At 37.8% G+C, this 17,671-nt stretch overlaps 3 protein-coding genes across 9 annotated transcripts; 2 read left to right on the top strand and 1 right to left on the bottom strand.

Annotated features, from left to right (window-relative positions):
- Positions 1–2,461: 2,461 nt before the first annotated feature.
- Positions 2,462–5,076, bottom strand: LOC103429482 (uncharacterized). Of its 7 annotated transcripts, none has more exons than XM_029109483.2 (6): positions 4,977–5,071; positions 4,899–4,934; positions 4,446–4,707; positions 4,186–4,318; positions 3,045–3,213; positions 2,462–2,871 (listed from the first exon to the last, which is right to left on the bottom strand). In XM_029109483.2, the coding sequence occupies exons 3-6, from the start codon at positions 4,653–4,655 to the stop codon at positions 2,655–2,657; spliced, it is 729 nt and encodes a 242-aa protein (XP_028965316.1). In that variant the 5' UTR covers positions 4,656–4,707; positions 4,899–4,934; positions 4,977–5,071; the 3' UTR covers positions 2,462–2,654. The 7 variants fall into 7 exon arrangements, with proteins under 7 accessions (XP_028965316.1, XP_070663128.1, XP_070663127.1 ...); XM_070807027.1 differs by having other exon boundaries at positions 4,182–4,318; positions 4,977–5,007; XM_070807026.1 differs by lacking the exon at positions 4,899–4,934 and having other exon boundaries at positions 4,182–4,318; positions 4,956–5,076.
- A 38-nt stretch (positions 5,077–5,114) lies between these two features.
- LOC103411984 (outer envelope protein 64, mitochondrial-like) lies at positions 5,115–11,002 on the top strand. Its single transcript, XM_008350594.4, has 13 exons — positions 5,115–5,517; positions 5,631–5,783; positions 5,897–6,021; positions 6,300–6,425; positions 6,512–6,694; positions 6,889–7,033; positions 7,181–7,349; positions 8,329–8,463; positions 8,557–8,757; positions 9,151–9,278; positions 9,364–9,415; positions 10,425–10,494; positions 10,694–11,002. The coding sequence occupies exons 1-13, from the start codon at positions 5,252–5,254 to the stop codon at positions 10,774–10,776; spliced, it is 1,836 nt and encodes a 611-aa protein (XP_008348816.2). The 5' UTR covers positions 5,115–5,251; the 3' UTR covers positions 10,777–11,002.
- Positions 11,003–13,600: 2,598 nt separating this feature from the next.
- Positions 13,601–16,938, top strand: LOC103411982 (uncharacterized). The gene is made up of 2 exons (XM_008350592.4): positions 13,601–14,798; positions 16,444–16,938. Exons 1-2 carry the CDS (start codon positions 13,946–13,948, stop codon positions 16,797–16,799), a joined length of 1,209 nt encoding a protein of 402 aa, XP_008348814.2. The 5' UTR covers positions 13,601–13,945; the 3' UTR covers positions 16,800–16,938.
- The last annotated feature ends 733 nt before the right edge of the window (positions 16,939–17,671 follow it).

Here is a 17,671-nt window from a genome sequence, read left to right as displayed (position 1 = left end):
CATTATTAAGCTACTTAGCCTCTTTACCTGAATTGACATCATTCAAGATTGATGAAGAGACATATATTGGAGGCTTATCATTTATTGCAAACATTAGTGATGTAGCTGAACCAACTACATTTCGAAGTGCAGCAACAAAATGTGAATGGCAAAAAGAAATGCATGAGGAGTTGGATGCATTAAAAAGTCAAGGAACTTGGGTGTTAGTTCCTCCCCCAACTCACAGATCAATCATTGGTAGCAAATGGGTGTACAAATTGAAGAAAAATCTAGATGGGTTGATTGCAAGATACAAAGCTCGCTTAGTGGCACATGGGTATACTCAAGAGTTAGGATTGGACTACTTTGAGACATTCAGCCCAGTTGTGAGACATACCACAGTGAGATTGATTTTCTCACTTGCAGCACATCATCGATGAGAATTAAGGCAACTGGACATTAAAAATGCATTTTTGCATGGGGACTGAGAGGAAGAAGTTTACATGAAACAACCCCAAGGCTTTGTGGATCAATCAAAACCTAATTATGTTTGCAAGTTAGTCAAGTCACTTTATAGACTAAAACAGGCTCCAAGAGCCTGGAATGCAAAATTCACTGGTTATCTTCCAGCCATGGGTTTTCAAATGTCACAGTCTTGTAACAGCTTGTTTGTTAAATGTGATGGAAATGATGTTATTGCACTTCTACTATATGTCGATGACATAATTTTAACAAGATCAAACTCCACAAAGGTGCAGGCAGTAATTTAAGAATTAGGTGATGTGTTTGAACTCAAGGATATGGGAAAACTGTCCTACTTTTTGGGCTTCCAGATTTAGTACAAAGATAATGGTGACATCTTCGTCAACCAATCAAAATATGCAAAGGACTTGATCTATAAGGCAGGAATGAACATATGTAAGCCTACTTTAACTCCCTGTAAGCCACATATTCAACTTTTAGCTTATGAAGGTGTACCTTTGACTGATCCTACTATGTATAGGAGTTTGGTAGGTGCTCTTCAGTATCTCACCTTCACTAGACCGGATTTAGCATATTCAGTGAATGTGGCTTACCAATACATGAATCAACCTACAAATGAACATTTTAATCTTGTAAAAAGGATTTTGAGGTATGTTCAAGGCACTATACACTATGGTTTGACATATTTAGCATCATCTGACAATTCTATCACAGCTTTCTCGGACTTCGATTGGGCTGCGGATCCAAACACAAGGTGATCTGTTACAGGTTTTGTGGTATATATGGGGCTAAATCTGATATCATGGCAATCTAAGAAACAATCCTCAGTCTCAAGAAGTTCTACAGAAGCAGAATACAAAGCCCTTGCTCATTGTGCAGCAGATGTAGTATGGATTCGATTACTTTTAAAAGACTTACATCAATTTATTTCAGAATCACCTCCACTTCATTGTGACAACCTATCAGCTCTGGCACTATGTTCTAATCCTGTATTTCATACTCGTATCAAACATTTGGATACAGACTTTCATTTCATTAGAGAGAAAGTTCAAAATAAGGATTTGATGGTGCAATACATCTCTACTGAATATCAAACTACTGACATTCTTACAAAGGTTTTACATGGACCAACTTTTGTCAAACATTGCTGCAATCTCAGACTTGGTTACCCAAGCTGAGATTGAGGGGGGATGAGAAGTATAAGTTGCTGATTGTAGATGATTAATACACATGTCAGCATTATGGTGGTTATTGACATGTCAGCATAGGTGGTTGCGATGTGTTGATTTAGTTTGTTAGAAATGTTGTTAGGTGGTTGAAAATGTAAGAAGAATACAACACTATAAATACGCAAATGTAAGGGATTACTGTATTAACTCAACAATTAAATACAATAGTGATTTCCCTGTCTCTTTTCTCTCTCTCTCTCTCTCTTCTCTTGATTCATTTTCTTTCTTCGAGCTCTGCAGTTCTCTGTTTCTTCGTCGTTTTCATACTGTTAATAAAAACATGGTAAGAATAGTATTGCTGAATTTAAATAAATGAAAGGAATAAACATAATAATACTACTAAAAAATGGTCGACTCATGTCGGTCTTTTAAAATTCCTTTAATACAATCACAATTCTACATCAAATTCATTTAAGTTAGAAAGATGAAGTTTTGAACTTGAGAACAGAGATGAGAACACACTGCCCTATCCAATTCGGCTAAACCTAAACGTACAAATTTCACCAGTACATTAGCTTGAAAATTTGAGGGTTTTTCTTTGCAAATGACTTGCCCTTAAGGAGGTAACGACAGTTGACAAATCTCAGGTTATTACAACATGAGAACCGTCTCTCTTAGAATTTTCTTTTAAGGTGACAAATTCTCAGGTCACATTTGGGAACTTAGAAAAGATGGAGATTTAAGTAACTTTGGTCTTCAAGCAGCCCGCAAGTCACCTTTCGGAAACTCGACCAGGCGACAACCAGCTGCTGTGAGCACTATTTAAATTCTTTTCCATGAACTGGATCTATCACCTGTATATTAAAGGTTAAAAAGCAAACAAAAATCACACTTTGGATCTGTCATGAATCCGAAAAAACACAGCACTTCGCATTCACCCGAGGTGCTTTAGGTCCGCTAACTGAACTGATGGTTAAGCTACATCATACATCCATTAAACCTAAAAAACGTTATGCTACTCAGCTAGTCAAACTGCTGTCGAAGATGCATTTCAGTTTCACTTTTCCATGTAGCATGAGACGACTGTCCCTTCATCCTCTTACTCTTCTCCTTATCTTTCACCGTAGATCCCTTCTTCTTGGAATCATTGGTTGGATCTACAGGACGATCTCCGCATGTTGGGCAGACCATTCCCCTTGCATTGGAGTAGGTCTTGGGTATTCCACATTGCAAACACATCCTATCAAGAGAAATATTTAAATTTAGGCAATTACAAGTACTCCAACCAAATTACCTACTTCCTAAACAAAAATATCTCAACCAGCCATTGTCTCTCAGCACTAGCAGGAATCATGAAAGTTTTCTTTTCTAAGGAAAAAAGGGTCAGGGAGAGGGAGATAGAGCGATATGTACCTAAGAAGCGCTGCAGCATCTTCTGCACTAGGATTTGTTGCAGTTGGCACACGCTTGGCACCTTCAGCGGTGCTCGTAACCACTGATGTTGGAGGTTGCTTACCCTCAAAATCACTTCTTACTCGTTCATGAATTCCAACTAAATGAGCTTTGGACTCCACTACAGCACCTGTACACAAATTTAACAAGAGTGAATTCTTTTACATTATACTTATGCAGAAAGTAAAAAACCAGATAATTATTAGACAAACTCATAGTACTATATGCATAACCACTTAATTGTAAATTTTATCGACATTTAACCAATTCCTCTTCCACATCTTTCTAATTAGTTTATTGACTGTGTAAAAAGTCTTTCTGTTCCCGCTGAAGAAAACACTGACATGAGCATCCAAAACACAGATAACGTCAATCAGTTTGACATACTGGGGCAATTAACAGTTCTATACATATTTTGGAATTCTTGTTCCAAGAGAATTGAGATTAAAGTCGGATAGACATGGCTTTATAACACAAATCCAAGACACCATAAAATTTTATGTTGATATTGCATAGACAGCTATGCTTTTCCTGACTTAAGAATTCTAATTACAAAAGAAAGCATATCACATTGAAGAAGTCCTCTCTAAGCAACACGGCTCAAGAAAACTCAGGAGAAAACTTAGTATCATCTACTCTACTCCAATAAGTATATGATTACAACTCAAGTTTGAAACTTGTAGAAAATACATCTCTAATAAGCATCATAGTATAATGTCTACTTCCATAATCACCTCCATTATAAGAACTACAGGTTCGGATCTAACAAGGACCTAAGTTCAGGACATGCATCTAAACCATAGATGTACGGAGATAAGATGCATATCTAGTAGATAATTAACCTCAATTGTTCCTAGACAGAATATAAATTCGTATTCTAACATCAATTGTTTCCACCGTGCCTAGCAATAAAAATTGTATTTACTGATAATCACGATGTTGTTAGCCGCTGCTATAACTTGAAACTAATTTTTCTATGACTTAAAATAGAGTAACTCTGACTGCAGTAACACAATTTTAGGTGAAACTTATGCATAATAAGAGAACCAAATACTAACTGATAAATTGTATAACATTGATAAATAAATGAAATAGTACCAACCGGAAGGTAAATCTTTCTTTTCCTTCTGAAGTTTGCCGTTGCGGACACCATGCCTCCCTCGCTGAGGACCTGCATCCCTTGTGGAAGGGTCTTCTTGTACGCAGTTGTTGAGAAACTCGGGTGGTCCGGAAATCTCAATTAATCCAAACCAATAGACAAAATTAACCCAAAAAAAATCAGCAAAAGAGAGATTCAAATTCAAAGTGTATGGTTAGTTGCAAAGAATTGAAAGAAAAATGGGGTGAAGGGTAAAATGGTACCTCAGAAAAGACGTCGGATGCAGAAGGTAGGGTAGAAACAACGGAGGAGGAGGGTTTTGGAAAGTCAAAGACGGATGTGGCTTTGTGGGCTTGGTCATCGCCGTCGTCGTTATCATCATCGTCAGTGGAGCTCGAGCCATGGTAATGGAGGCGGTGATCTTGCTCTTCTTCTTCAGGGGAAGAATAGCCCTGGAGGAACGCCAAGCTCATTGCTTAATGCAGGGACGGATCGAGGAAGGGAAAATGGGGTGGGAAAACGCCGCTGAAATATGAAAAATAATATCAAATTTAGTAAAACGCCCACAAATCTAAGATCTGAGCTGCAAAACCCTAAAATTGAATCCATAAAACCCTAAAAGATTGAATCTTTAAATCCCTAAAACCTTTCAAATCCTAATTTCCTAGAGGGAGCATGGATTCGAAAACCCTAATTCCATTTGTAGAGAAGCTTACAAATTAAATTAGAGGGAAAAGAAGAGGACGGAGAAGCTGGAGAAGCAGTCACCTCACCTGCAAGTGAGGACGGAGAACCCAGTCGCCACCAAGTCGGACTGAAAGAGGAGACCCTATCATTACGCCAATTATTTTTCTATTTATTAAAAGAAAAAGGAAAAAAAGAAAAAGAGAAAAAGGGGAAAAAAAAAATAGAAAAAAGGAAAAAAGAAGAAAGAGAAGGACTCGCGCGTCAAACGCACGGTCGCAGGTTGCCATGTAAAACCCTGCCAAACCCCAAACCCCCAAAACCCCTTGCTGCTGCTGGCTGCTGGGCTCACTGCTGTCCTTGTCTCGATCGTTTATCGTTGATCATGTGGAAGCTTCAGCCGCAGCCTCTGCAGGCGATCAAGGCCAATGTCTCCTCCAACCCAAAAACCTGGATCGTCATCGGTCTCACCATCGCAGGGATCATGGTCATGGCCGAGACCCACAGGCGAAGACGACGCCGAGCCGGAACCCAAATCCTTCTATCCGAACCATTTATGGAGCCTCGATTCCAGCTCATCCCCTTCCCTCAGCCCCCTCCCCCCGCCGCCACTCAGCCCCTCGCCTCTCTCTCCTTCGCCATCTCCGACATGTCTCTCTCTCGCTCTATCAGTTATTTTTGCATTTACTTTCATTCTTTTTTTGTGTGTGATTCTTTCTGATTTGGTTTCTGATTTGGTTTATGGGTGGATGGGTTTGTTTCAGATTTGATGTGAAGGGAAATGTGACGGGGTTTGGGAGTCCCGATTGGGCGCGAACGCATGAAGCGGCGACCAAGACGGCGTTTGTGGTGACGACTCTGCTAAAAAATGGGGCTACTTGCCATGGCCACACCGTCATGGACGAGCTCAGCTTTGGGTACTCATCATTTTTCTGTTACTTTGTGTATTCCCTTTCAAAATAAAAAATACGAAAACAATTAACAATATATAAAAGTAACGAACTTTTGATACCTAGTTGTTGTTTTGTAGGATTACTGGTGAGAATGTGCATTACGGAACGCCTGTGAATCCCCAATTACAATCCCATATTCCGGGAGGTTCTTCCAGTGGTTCTGCCGTGGCTGTTGCAGCTGGTCTGGTTGACTTTGCTCTTGGTAAGCTCCTCCGAGGATTTCTACTTCATTTTACTGTCGTTGCAGAATTTCTATTTCATTTTACTCTTGGTTCGGTTAAAATTCTGCCTATTTTAGAATTAGATTCATACTCTTATGTTTTGTCTCAAGTCGCAATGAAAAAAGGTTGTAGCTATCAAATCACCTGCTCGGGCACTGAGATCGGGCTAACTATGTAATCATGCACATAAAAACTTACCCTCGTGGTTTGGCTTTTTTATAGTATCAGCTGATCCTTTCAAGTTCTTGTACTTTTATAGGAACTGATACAACTGGATGTGTTAGAATTCCAGCATCATTTTGTGGTGTCATTGGGTACCGACCATCCCATGGGGCTGTATCTATGCTTGGAGTTTTGCCAAATTCACAAAGTTTAGACGCTGTTGGTATGCTTGGGAACTTCTACTTCTGGTTTATGGTTTCTCTTTTATATTTCTTTCACCTTCTTTAATTTGATATTGTGATCTTTTAGGAATCTTTGCCCGCGATCCATCTATTCTACATCGTGTTGGACATGTTTTGCTTCAACTGAATTCTGTGGAACCTAAAAGGGCGAGACACCTTATTTTTGCAGATGATCTCTTTCAGCTTTCTAAAGTTCCTACTGAGAAGACAGTACGTGTTGTCAGCAAAGCAATCGAACATCTATCCAGGTGTAAGTTACCTCACTTGAGAATATGTACACACACACATATAGAGCTCCATAGTAATTGCCATTTCTTTTAATCTTTATAGATCAATGTTAAAGTCAGCTATGCAGTCTCTCTATTGTCATAATGCGTTGGGAGTTCGTACACAAGTAAACCAACTATAACTATGTTGAAGTGACTTCTTTTACTGCCTCTGCAGACCAACCTCCAAGGCATATGAATTTTAGTCAGTATATTGCTTCAAATGTACCCAGTTTAAAAGGATTTTGTGAAGAATCCACAAAACATCAAAATGGAGTATTTACTTTGAAAGCTCTCTCTTCTGTGATGCTTTTGATACAGAGGTATTCTAAGATTATTCAGGTCAATTAAATCTTCTCAAATTCCTTTGAGTTACCTTTATGGGAAAGGAAATTTGATAAGCTCTCTCTGTCTCTCTCTCTCTCGCTCTCTCTCTCTCTACTAATTTGACATCTATAAATTTGTTTCAGTTGTGAATTCAAAACCAATCATGAAGAGTGGGTTAAATCAGCGAAACCAAAGCTAGGGCCTGATGTATCAGATCGTGTTCGTGCAGCAATTAACTTTACAAATGAAAACATGAAGACCCTATATAAAGTAAGGACTGAGATGAGAGCTGCCCTTCAAAGTCTTTTAAAGGTATCCCAACTCCGTACAGATTGTTATATTTATTTGGCTTCTATCGATATATATTTCACTGGTGTTAAGTAGTAATAAAGTGACTCCCATAAAGAAATTTTATCAAGGTTAGAAATGTTTTAATTGTCACTAAATTGTAAACTGCATGAAATGTACTTCTTTTTCTGTTGCGGTATCTTTCTCAAAATATAAATATTCTTTTATTACTGTTGTTTGTTATGGTATTCTAAGAAGATCAAATCTAGCAAGTCTTTAATCTGAGGCAGGAGAGTTGGTTGTGAAAACTTCAACATAGTGTGTATATCAGTATATGGAGTGAGCCAGAATATTTCTCTGATAAGTTGATTCCAAAGTATGCGTTTAGGTTTTAGGATAAGAAATATCAAGTCTGATTGAATAAAGTGAAGCTGAAAAGGATTTTTGTTGATTTGGAGTCAACTTGAATAGTCTTTGATGCTTTTGGTTTCTCCCTCTTCTTCTCTTTCATGTATTGCTTCGGTTGGACAATTAGATATAGGAACTATATTTAAACCTTAGTTCCCAGTTTAGTCACTTTAGTTAACATATCTGTGAATCTTTCCAACATTGTACAAATAATAATAGAAGTCAGCTAAGTTTGTTCCTTTGATTTGTTTTGCCCAACAATTTGAAAAATACAAATATTGAAGGGGTGGGTCAGCTTTAGCTTTCTTGTCTACTTTCACTGGCGTATTGAGCTCCAACAACCTGAGCTCTCTAATATTGTTATTCCTCCCACCCCTCCTTCCTTCTGAAACCAGAAAAGGGGGAATAACTGTCTGCAGCTCCAGTACTCCTGCATAGTTTACATTTTAAATTGTTTTGAACAAAATTATTATATGAAAATATTGAGTTGGCCTTGCTTTATTGTTTTTCTTCTTCAATTTCTTTCAAACCGATTGTTTATATGTACAATACCTCATTTTATGTCTATATTTCTTACAACCTCTTGGTGTCCCAGGATGACGGAATATTAGTGATTCCCACAATTGCAGATCCTCCGTTAAAGCTTAATACAAAGAAAGGGTGGTCATCTGAGTTTAATGATAGAACATTAGCATTAACAAGCATTGCCAGCATGTCTGGGTGCTGTCAGGTAACCGAGTACTTTCAAGTTTGAACATTCAAATTTATATGAGTATCTGTAGCTTGGAAACTTATTTTCATGATTATATTTGCACATGGCCAGGTTACAGTACCAGTAGGAAAGCACAATGACTGCCCTATCTCTGTTTCATTCATTGCGTTCCATGGTGCCGATAAATTTCTCCTTGATATAGTCTTGGACATGTACTCTTCAGTTCAGTTGAAAGTCAGCATTGCATCCCATTCATCGCCATTGCCAGATACCAATGGTAACATGGATGCTTCAGAACTCTTAAAAGAGAAGGTTTGTTCACCGCTAAAATCTCTTCATCTTAGTTTTCAATGCTTCATTTTGTCAAGTCCTCTTCAATATGTTATGATTTTTTGTCATCTTTACACATTCTCTGCATGAATAGTACTTCCAACCTTTATAGGATGATATATTGGGTCTGAATCTTTGTCCTTTCCTGTTAACGATACCCTTTAGTGTGCATAACGTCTCATTTTCCATTGGCATAAAATATGGACAAAAGTGAGACAAGGGATCAGGGGGTGTTGTTCTTCCCCTTTTGCTATGTCGAATATTTTGCTCAGTTCTGTTAATTTCATTTTCTACCAGCAAAAGAATTTTGAAACCACTGTATCACTTAGTATTATTTTGTCATATCAATTTCTATGTTTACTCAACTTTTTCCAGGGAAATGCTGCATTTAAGGGAAGGCAATGGAATAAGGCTGTCAACTATTATACTGAAGCTATCAAATTGAACATGATGAGCGCAACTTACTACTCCAACAGGGCAGCTGCTTACTTGGAGTTGGGGTGGTAAGAAATGCCCATTTGATCTGTCAATTTGTCCTTCTGTTGCATTTCATTTGTATCTATGTGCTTATCAATTTCAATCATGCAGCTTCCAGCAAGCTGAAGAGGACTGCAGCAAGGCAATATCACTTGACAAAAAGGTAATAAAGTCATTCTATTGCATGCATATTCTTAGATTCTTTGTTTCTATAACTACTGGTCAAAGCACTACAAACCAAATCATGTTATGCTTATTGTCAATGTCATCAATTCTGTTAGTGCAGTTGGGAGTTCAATTTACCTCCTCCTGATGGTTACCACTAAGTCATTTAGGGATTTACTTTGTTCAACAATATTATGTTACCACAGTCATTTAGGGATTTCCTTTGTTCAACAGTATTCTATAGTGGAGTAAGCTAGCAAAACTGGATGAGCAACAATCATTAGGGAAATTCATTTTATTTGTTTGATTGTGGTTCTTTACTCTTCAACGCTCACTGTTTCCAGGAGCATCCTTTCAATAGAATAGAAAAATACCAATTCAAGCTAATCGATGAAATTCATAGACCTCCCCAGTACACACCTGGCCATGGTGGAAATTTGGGCTCTATTGAATTCTTAAATCACTTGTGTTGAGAATAGAAATCTCACATAGAGAATTTGAAGCCTTGCTTCACAAATTCATAAAATTCTGGGATTCTCCACTGAATGCCAATTGGTCGAGTTAGATGCTCTAAGTTTCATATGGTAGGGAGCATATCATTTACATGGCATATCCGGCCCAATTTGACCACACAAGTTTATGTCAATCAGTATAGTTGATCCATGTGTTCTGCTCAGTCTGGCCACCTGTGCCGGGACTGGAACAGGAAAGTGTTGTGAACTAGAGATTGAAGCGAAAGTAGTTATTAATGACTTATAGACAGTTCTTTGTGTAATAGGCCGACAGTTGATCAACGTGTTCAGCTCAGTCATAGTTGTTTTTATCTAATCTCATGTATTACTTGCGACCCTTTATTGAGTATGCCTACTGCATGAGGGTCGACTCCTAGTTCTAACAGAATTTGCGCTGTGTGTATAGTTGTGAATGCAAATTGTCTCTTCGAAACTGTACAAACTTTTCATTGTTTGTGACCTTTTTTATCTTTTCATTTTTCAACATTATTGCAGAATGTGAAGGCATACCTTAGACGTGGAACAGCGAGAGAATCACTTCTTTGTTATAAGGATGCTGCTCAAGGTCAGAACCCATTCATATGCTTTGTTGCGTTCTGCTGCTTCTTCAATATTTATGAAAGCTGCTCTGATATATGACATATCTTGTATCATCACTTGAGCTCAATCGTATGATTATAAGACGAACTACTTGAGCTCAGTCGAAAAATATGCAATTATGGTTGGTTTAGCTTGTTTCTTATTTTCTTGTTTGGCATTTGAAGATTTCAAGCATGCCCTTGTTCTTGAACCTCAAAATAAGGTTGCCAATCTTGCTGAAAAAAGACTAAGGAAACTGATGACTTGAGTCCCTGCCAGCAACAATTATGCGTCGTAATACTCGTGCAGAAGAAAATTAAGGGAAAGAGGTGATGTTTTGTTTAGCGGCCGCGCCAAGTTTTTGTTCCTCTTATGTGCATATTATTTATCTTTTGTAATTAATCTGTCAATTAATCTGTTTGGGATTGATGTTGAGAGGCCTCTATATACTTAATCTATCATCCCCTTTTGAGAAATGAAAAGCACATTGTTTATCTCACAGGAAAATCATTATAGGGAAAAGAAAAAAAAAAAAAAACAAAAATCCCAAGAAAGAGCCAGTGTTGTACCCGTTAATTTTTCTTTAGGTAATTTTCACTTTACTACTCTCAAGTTTCCCAAAATTCTGACTTTACTACGTTAGTTTTTTCATATCACTTTTATACTTAAAGTTTGATTTTTCTACAACTTTTATATTTCTGTTAGTCTTTCCGTCAAGTGCTGAGTGCTCCATTAATTGATGATGTGGTGTAGCCTTGGCTCACCTTGCCATGTCATCATCAACAACAACAAAACATTTTCTCACGAAGTGGGGTCGGCTGTATGAATCCTACAATGTCATTGCGCTCTCTTTTGTGCCACATCTTCCGTTAGATCTAAGTAGTTCAAGTCTTTTCCTAGAGCTTCTTCCAAAGCCTTCCTAGGTCTCCTTCTAGCCTTTTGGCCCTGAACTTCTATCTCATAATTACATCTTCTAACCGGAGCATCAACAGGCCTTCGTTTCATATGTCCAAACCACTGTAACCGATTTTCTCTTATATTTCTTTCAATTTCGGCTACTCCTACTCTACCTCGAATAATCGTCTCAGCCATCTTGGAAAAATTATTGATTTTGATTAAATCTCTAAGGAGAGTAGTAATAAGAAAGTGATAGGCAGTCATTGGATAAGCTTGAACCAGGAACAATTGAGCTAAATAGTATTTCATGTCGTAGCATACTGATGTATACATTGCTCTTCAATTACATAATGAGAAGAAGTTGCGTGCCAGTGAGAAGAAGCTAGAGATTGCGCGCTAGCGAGAATAAGCTCGGTAAGCAGCCGTGCACTACTGAGAGAGGGCCTACTGCGGAGGCCCAAGCATCCCACCAGCCACCTCAGCAGCCACCCCAATTAGTTTAGTATTTTTAACATACAATTATATGAAGACTTTATTTTGTAACCTAATTAAATAAATTTCTTTAATATTGTGATTATTTTTTGAACAAAATATTGTGATTTATTTTAACTATTTAGATTAATATAATTTATTTATTTAAAAGGAATTGTTATTTGCACTCGAAAAATCTCATTCTACAGTCCTCACAAGTGTTATTTTCTTTCTAATTATAGAAAGTTTGGAGTGTAAAATGAGATTTTTGACCTCACAAGTGATATAAACCATAATACTTCTATTCTTTTATAGACTAGTGGTATTTACGCATCAATTTTTACTTTTAACATACTCTTGTAAATTTTTATCTATTAGTCTTATTCTTTATTCGATTTTACAACAAAAAATTAAAATAAGTATATAAAAGGTAAAAATGTGTCTTGAATAGCACCATTCCATTCCATAGCCCCTTGTCTCACTTCCTCTTCTGCCGCACTTCACTTTTTTCTGTTTTATTTTCCCTTTTTATCTTCTGCTTCTTCCTCCTACCACTCTCAAGTTCAAATATTGAAGCCTTTTCTCTCCTGTCCAATATTTTGAGTTTTCTCCTTCGGTCGACATAACCGAAAAAGAAAAATACGGGAAAGAAAAATGCAGAAAGTTGAATAAATTAAGGTAAATTCGTATCATTTTATTGCTAGTTCATACAACTGAAGCTCATGGTCTTAAAAACCACCGGAAACAAACTGGAAACTTCTTACCTAACTTAGCGGCCTTTTACACTTGGTGTGGCCAACACCAATAGCATCATGCTTAAAGGCCACTGATGGGTGAACTTTGGCACAACTGTGGCCATTGTGATTAGTAGCCACAAAGTTTAGTAATGTTCATAGAAACGCATAATTAGAAGTCAAATTAGTATCATCCAACTCATGCTTCTTTAAGCGATGAGAGATTCATACTTTCTACACGTTTTTTTATATGTGGCCAATTTTTAAACCTACTATGCGGACTACACAACTTGAATAATGTAGAGCAAGTGTGGATGATGGGCTTCGCACACAGAACTAGGCTATGATATCATAAAAAAATTATGATTCCACCATAATACTAATTAACAATATGCGGAGTAGCTCAATTATATATCACACTCTCAACGAATGGTAATGCCCGCCAGTGCAAGTGTGACGGACGACACACAAAGGGATTAAGAATTGGCATTTGGTGCAACATTTGATGTTGAGTAATGTTATTCATACAATGTTTTTATACCATATTTCTATATCACCTTAGGTAGCATCTGATGTGGATCACATCATTTGAAAAATTTGCAAAACCAAAGGAAATGAAGGAGAAAAGATTCCTCGTATACCACACTCATCATTTAATTAACTAGTTTTTTTTAATTATTAGTTTATTAAATAATAAACTAAATTTAAAAATCTAGTTAATTTAAATGATGTGGCTGTCTACATCAAATATCACCTAAGATGATATGAAAATGTGGTACAAAATATGGTATGAATAACATTATTCTTTTATTTTCACGAGGAGTGCGGACACAGGAAAGCAACCGAACCACGTAACAAAACAAAACAAAACGGGCCTAGAATTGGACAAGGATTGTCTGCCCTCCTAGTTGTGGTGCCCTTCCATGCCCTTCTATTTTGTGCGGTCACGGTTAAGCCACATCAATATTTTATATTTTTATTATTTTTTGTCTTATTATCTCATTAAAAAATTAATATAAAATATTGACGTGGCTTAACCGTGACAGCATAAAATAAAAGGGCATGGAAGGGCATCACAACTAGGAGGGCAGACAATCCAAGTCCCCTAGAATTGACTAGAAAACATAATTGTCGTCGTCATGGTTCAACAACTGGCCAGATCATAGACCACCACCCATTTTTAATCCCTCCACTCGATCCTCATTCATTTTCTTCCTCTCAAGTTTACACCACACACCTTACCTTCCTTGTATATACTCACGCAAGTAATCTGAACCCCAACAACCTTTCTAACCAAACAAACAAAAAAGAACAGAAAAACCCTAATTTAGGAGGATGGTGATGATGGAAGGCTGGTCTCCAACCACCGTATCTCCTTTGCTTCTTCGCAATCTCGTAGCCTCCGTCTTTATCTTCGCAGACAAATCCTTCCTAAACTTGTCTCAGAAATCCAAACTCCTCCAACTCGTTCGCTACGTTTTCGTCACTTCCTTCATCTTCCTCCTCCGTTTGCTTCCTTCTCTAAACCCTAACAATACCCAACCCTATCACTATAAGCCTCCCACTTTCAACAAGTCTAGTAACCACAGCACTACTCATGATCATTACGATTACACTCCCGCCTCAAGCGGCAGTGCTGCTACTATTACTTCCGGCGGCGACTCTGCCATCGGCCGAGCGCTTTCGCAGCTGTTGTCCCTCGTCAACGACATCCCCGTAACCTCCCGCAAGTACCAAGTGGTTCGATCTTTAGCAGAAAGCCTCATCGACGACAACCAAAAAGAGGGCGTTGAGGCTTTACGTCAAGTCACCCGTACTGTTCTCTCCGCGGCTTTTTCCACTACTCTCAGCCAGCTTGAAGCCGTCGCCGCCCTAAAACAAGGAGATGTGTCGGGAGGTGATGGCGTTGATTTGTTGGGGCCCGCTCGACCGGCAGAGTACCGGTTGAGCTGGGTTCTACGGGCGGTTCGATCGATTGGGGACGTGACGTGGATAAGAGGGGCGAGGGCGAGCGGGACGAGGAGCTCGGCGGAGAAACTGGCGGCTGAGGTGCTTTGGTTGGCTGAGAAGCTGGCAGCTTGTGACTCGGCTGATGAAGCTGTGCGGAGATGGGCTGCGGCCCTTAATTTAGCTTGGCTCTCTCTTTCGGTTGAGCCGCGCTTACAAGCATCCTTGGTCAAGGTTTCGGGTAAGTTCTTCTACACAATCATTTTAATTTTCAAGTTTTTCTTCCTTCATTTTTTTTTAAATAGCGATAGAGATTATTTTTTCCATTTAAGAGAAACACAAAAAATTGAAGGGAAAAACTTAAATTACTAATATTATTTCGTATTACTTACTGTTGAAAAAAAAAATTACATATTCAAGTCCTAACTCCTAACGAGGATGGAAATCATATACAAATCAATCTACATTAAATACAATATATTTAGCTAAAGGAGGAAATCTGGAATCTTCATTAGCGAATGATAGTGGACTTGCATCCTCGGTCAAAAATTATGATTTTCGGCTGGCGTGGGAGCACTACATTTTTTAATATCTGTTCTCTTTTGTTATATATTTGTCAGTATTGATGATTGAGAATTTGAAATCGCCATTTAAGGAGATATTTTTTAATGTGACTGTGATATGAGTGGTACACCATGTGTCTCTAGATAAATGGTGTGAGTTATGTATGTGTTAAATGATTAATAACTTAAAAATTAAAAATTTTCACGCCACTTACATAAAAACACTTGATGTACCATATGTTTTCCCATCACAACTAAAAATTTCTCCCTTTAAGATTTGGAGTGGTAGATGGAAAATTTCATAAATTACGTACGGCTATCTCCCCCTCTGTTTGACTTTTCAATTTGTGAAAATATGCATTCCTGATGTCAGAGTAACTCTAGTATGATTAAAATTTATAGAATTTTCACAGTTAATGGAGTACATTTAAAAAAAAATTATAGGTGATGTTAGGAAGATTAAAATTTTAATTATATTTTGTAAACTACATGATGTGACGATTGATATTTGGATTTATTATTTAAATTATTAAAAAATAAGTTCAATCATCAACCGCCACATCATGTGGATGATTTAAAATTTTGATATTCCTAACATTTTTTTTTCTTTACACAAACAATAAGGAGTGTGAGGAATCAGACTCGTTAATTCGAGTACAATTTACTTAATTGAGCTACAAATGTTTTGCATTTTTTAACCATCTTTAATCCCATATTTAGTCATTATGGAGTTAAATCCAAAGTTATAAGAAAAAATTCTATAAGCTTGTACATTCTTAATTTTCACGTGTCATTGTTAAGCTGTAAAACAGTCTATTATCGAGTATTCCATATGGCTATTTTATTTATGTTTTTGAAATAAGCCATGCTTTTGAAACACCGCACGCCGTGCACCCATCAGATGTTATCTTGAATGACCTCCAGTGTGCTTAAGGCTGTAAATGAGTCAAATCAAACCGAATATTACCTTACTCAAGTTTGGCTTGTTTAGTGTTTTTTGAGCTCAAACTAAGTTTGGCTTGCTTCTCATATGGGCGGAGCAAGATTATAAACTTTGAGCTCAATACTGAGCTGAGCTCAAACTGTTTCGAGTTAATGACTGCAATAAGTTAGTCTACCCTTGTTAACATAGTCACATAAACGTCCGTTTCCTTTTTCATGCGTGTAGTTTATTTAGTAACAAAAGAAAGATGGAGTGATAAAGTACCAATCTCCGTCTTAAATACCAATTTTCAACCTTGGCTTGTTTTTTATTGAGCCAAATATAGGCTTGACTTGTTTCTTATGGAGGCAAATATAACCCTAATAAACCCTTTCGTGCAGCATTGTTGTTCAAGCATGCCAAACACTTGGGAATGGATGAAACTGACGACGAAAGTAAGAAAGAGCAACACAAGCAAACAAAGATGCAGATGTTAATGTCGTGGCTGCCATTGCTATGCAGAGCCAGCAACGGAACCGATGTCCCGGTATTGAGCATCGGAGAAAGGGCCGAGCTGGAGAGAGTATTGGAAGAGACGATAGAGATGCTGGAAGAGGAGGAGGATCAAGAGAAAGTGCTGTCGTTGTGGCTTCACCACTTCACACATTGCTCGTCATCTGATTGGCCCAACCTCCATGCCTCCTATGCTCGCTGGTGTAACGCTTCTCGGAAGCTTTTGCTGCACCACCATGAATGATGTATAATTAACGACGTCAGTAATAGTACGTAAGGGTAGGGCAGGTACTAGGTAGTGAATCATTTAAAAGCTTCTGGTCTTCTCCTTCCACAGTATATCATACGAAATTGAATTGTATTTTTATTTTTGGTTTGCTTAATTGTTGTGTGTTTTTTTTGTTTTGGGGGGGGGGGGGGGGGGCGCTAAACAAGAAAAAAGGAAAAACTGCTTGATCCACCATTAATCAAATTTTATGTTTAGAAGAACACACTTCTGTTTTTAAAGTACCTTGAGTCCTATAAGCTGTCCATTTAAACAAGTCCTGTAGAGAATATCAATTTCGTACAAGACATCACTTCATTCACGAATTCTATACTGGAAACTGCTTGGCTCTTTATGTGTAAGGAGGGAGGGAGGCGTTCCTCCTTCAACAACGACATGACATAACTTTGATATACAAATTATAATTGGGATCGTTAGTGCACTCAACTGAGCATTACCTTACTCGAGTTTGGCTTGTTTAGTGTTTTTTGCACTCAAGTGAAGCTTGGTATGCTTCTCATATACATATAGGCAAAGCAAGCTTAAAAACTTGAAGCTCGATACTGAGCTCAAGTTGTTTCGAGTTAGTCACTGCAATAAATTAGTCTGTTCTTGTTAACAGTCACATAAACGTCCTTTTATTTTTTCACGCATGTAGTTTATTTAGTAACAAAAGAAGATGGAGTGACAAAGTACCAATCTCCATCTTAAATACCAATTTTCAAGCTTGAATTGTTTTTATTGAGCTAAATATAGGCTTGACTTGTTTTACATTGAGCCAAATATAACCCTAGCTGCTAAACCCTTTCGTGCAGCACTGTTGTTTAAGCAGGCCAAACACTTGGGAATGG

Source organism: Malus domestica, chromosome 10 (assembly GCF_042453785.1).
Source record: "Malus domestica chromosome 10, GDT2T_hap1".
NCBI classification, from domain to species: domain Eukaryota; kingdom Viridiplantae; phylum Streptophyta; class Magnoliopsida; order Rosales; family Rosaceae; genus Malus; species Malus domestica.
This window is presented reverse-complemented; position numbering and strand designations above follow the sequence as displayed.

Bases quoted from the DNA above. Each gene is read 5' to 3' on its own strand.
- LOC103429482 (XM_008367632.4), bottom strand. From the start codon at position 4,655: ATGAGCTTGGCGTTCCTCCAGGGCTATTCTTCCCCTGAAGAAGAAGAG. The intron at 3,214-4,185 runs GTTGGTACTATT...ATTTGTGTACAG, and splicing joins AAAGAAAGATTTACCTTCCG to GTGCTGTAGTGGAGTCCAAA. The intron at 2,872-3,044 runs GTACATATCGCT...TTCTCTTGATAG, and splicing joins GATGCTGCAGCGCTTCTTAG to GATGTGTTTGCAATGTGGAA.
- LOC103411982 (XM_008350592.4), top strand. From the start codon at position 13,946: ATGGTGATGATGGAAGGCTGGTCTCCAACCACCGTATCTCCTTTGCTT. The intron at 14,799-16,443 runs GTAAGTTCTTCT...CCTTTCGTGCAG, and splicing joins ATCCTTGGTCAAGGTTTCGG to CATTGTTGTTCAAGCATGCC.
- LOC103411984 (XM_008350594.4), top strand. From the start codon at position 5,252: ATGTGGAAGCTTCAGCCGCAGCCTCTGCAGGCGATCAAGGCCAATGTC. The intron at 8,758-9,150 runs GTTTGTTCACCG...AACTTTTTCCAG, and splicing joins CAGAACTCTTAAAAGAGAAG to GGAAATGCTGCATTTAAGGG. The intron at 10,495-10,693 runs GTCAGAACCCAT...TGGCATTTGAAG, and splicing joins TTATAAGGATGCTGCTCAAG to ATTTCAAGCATGCCCTTGTT.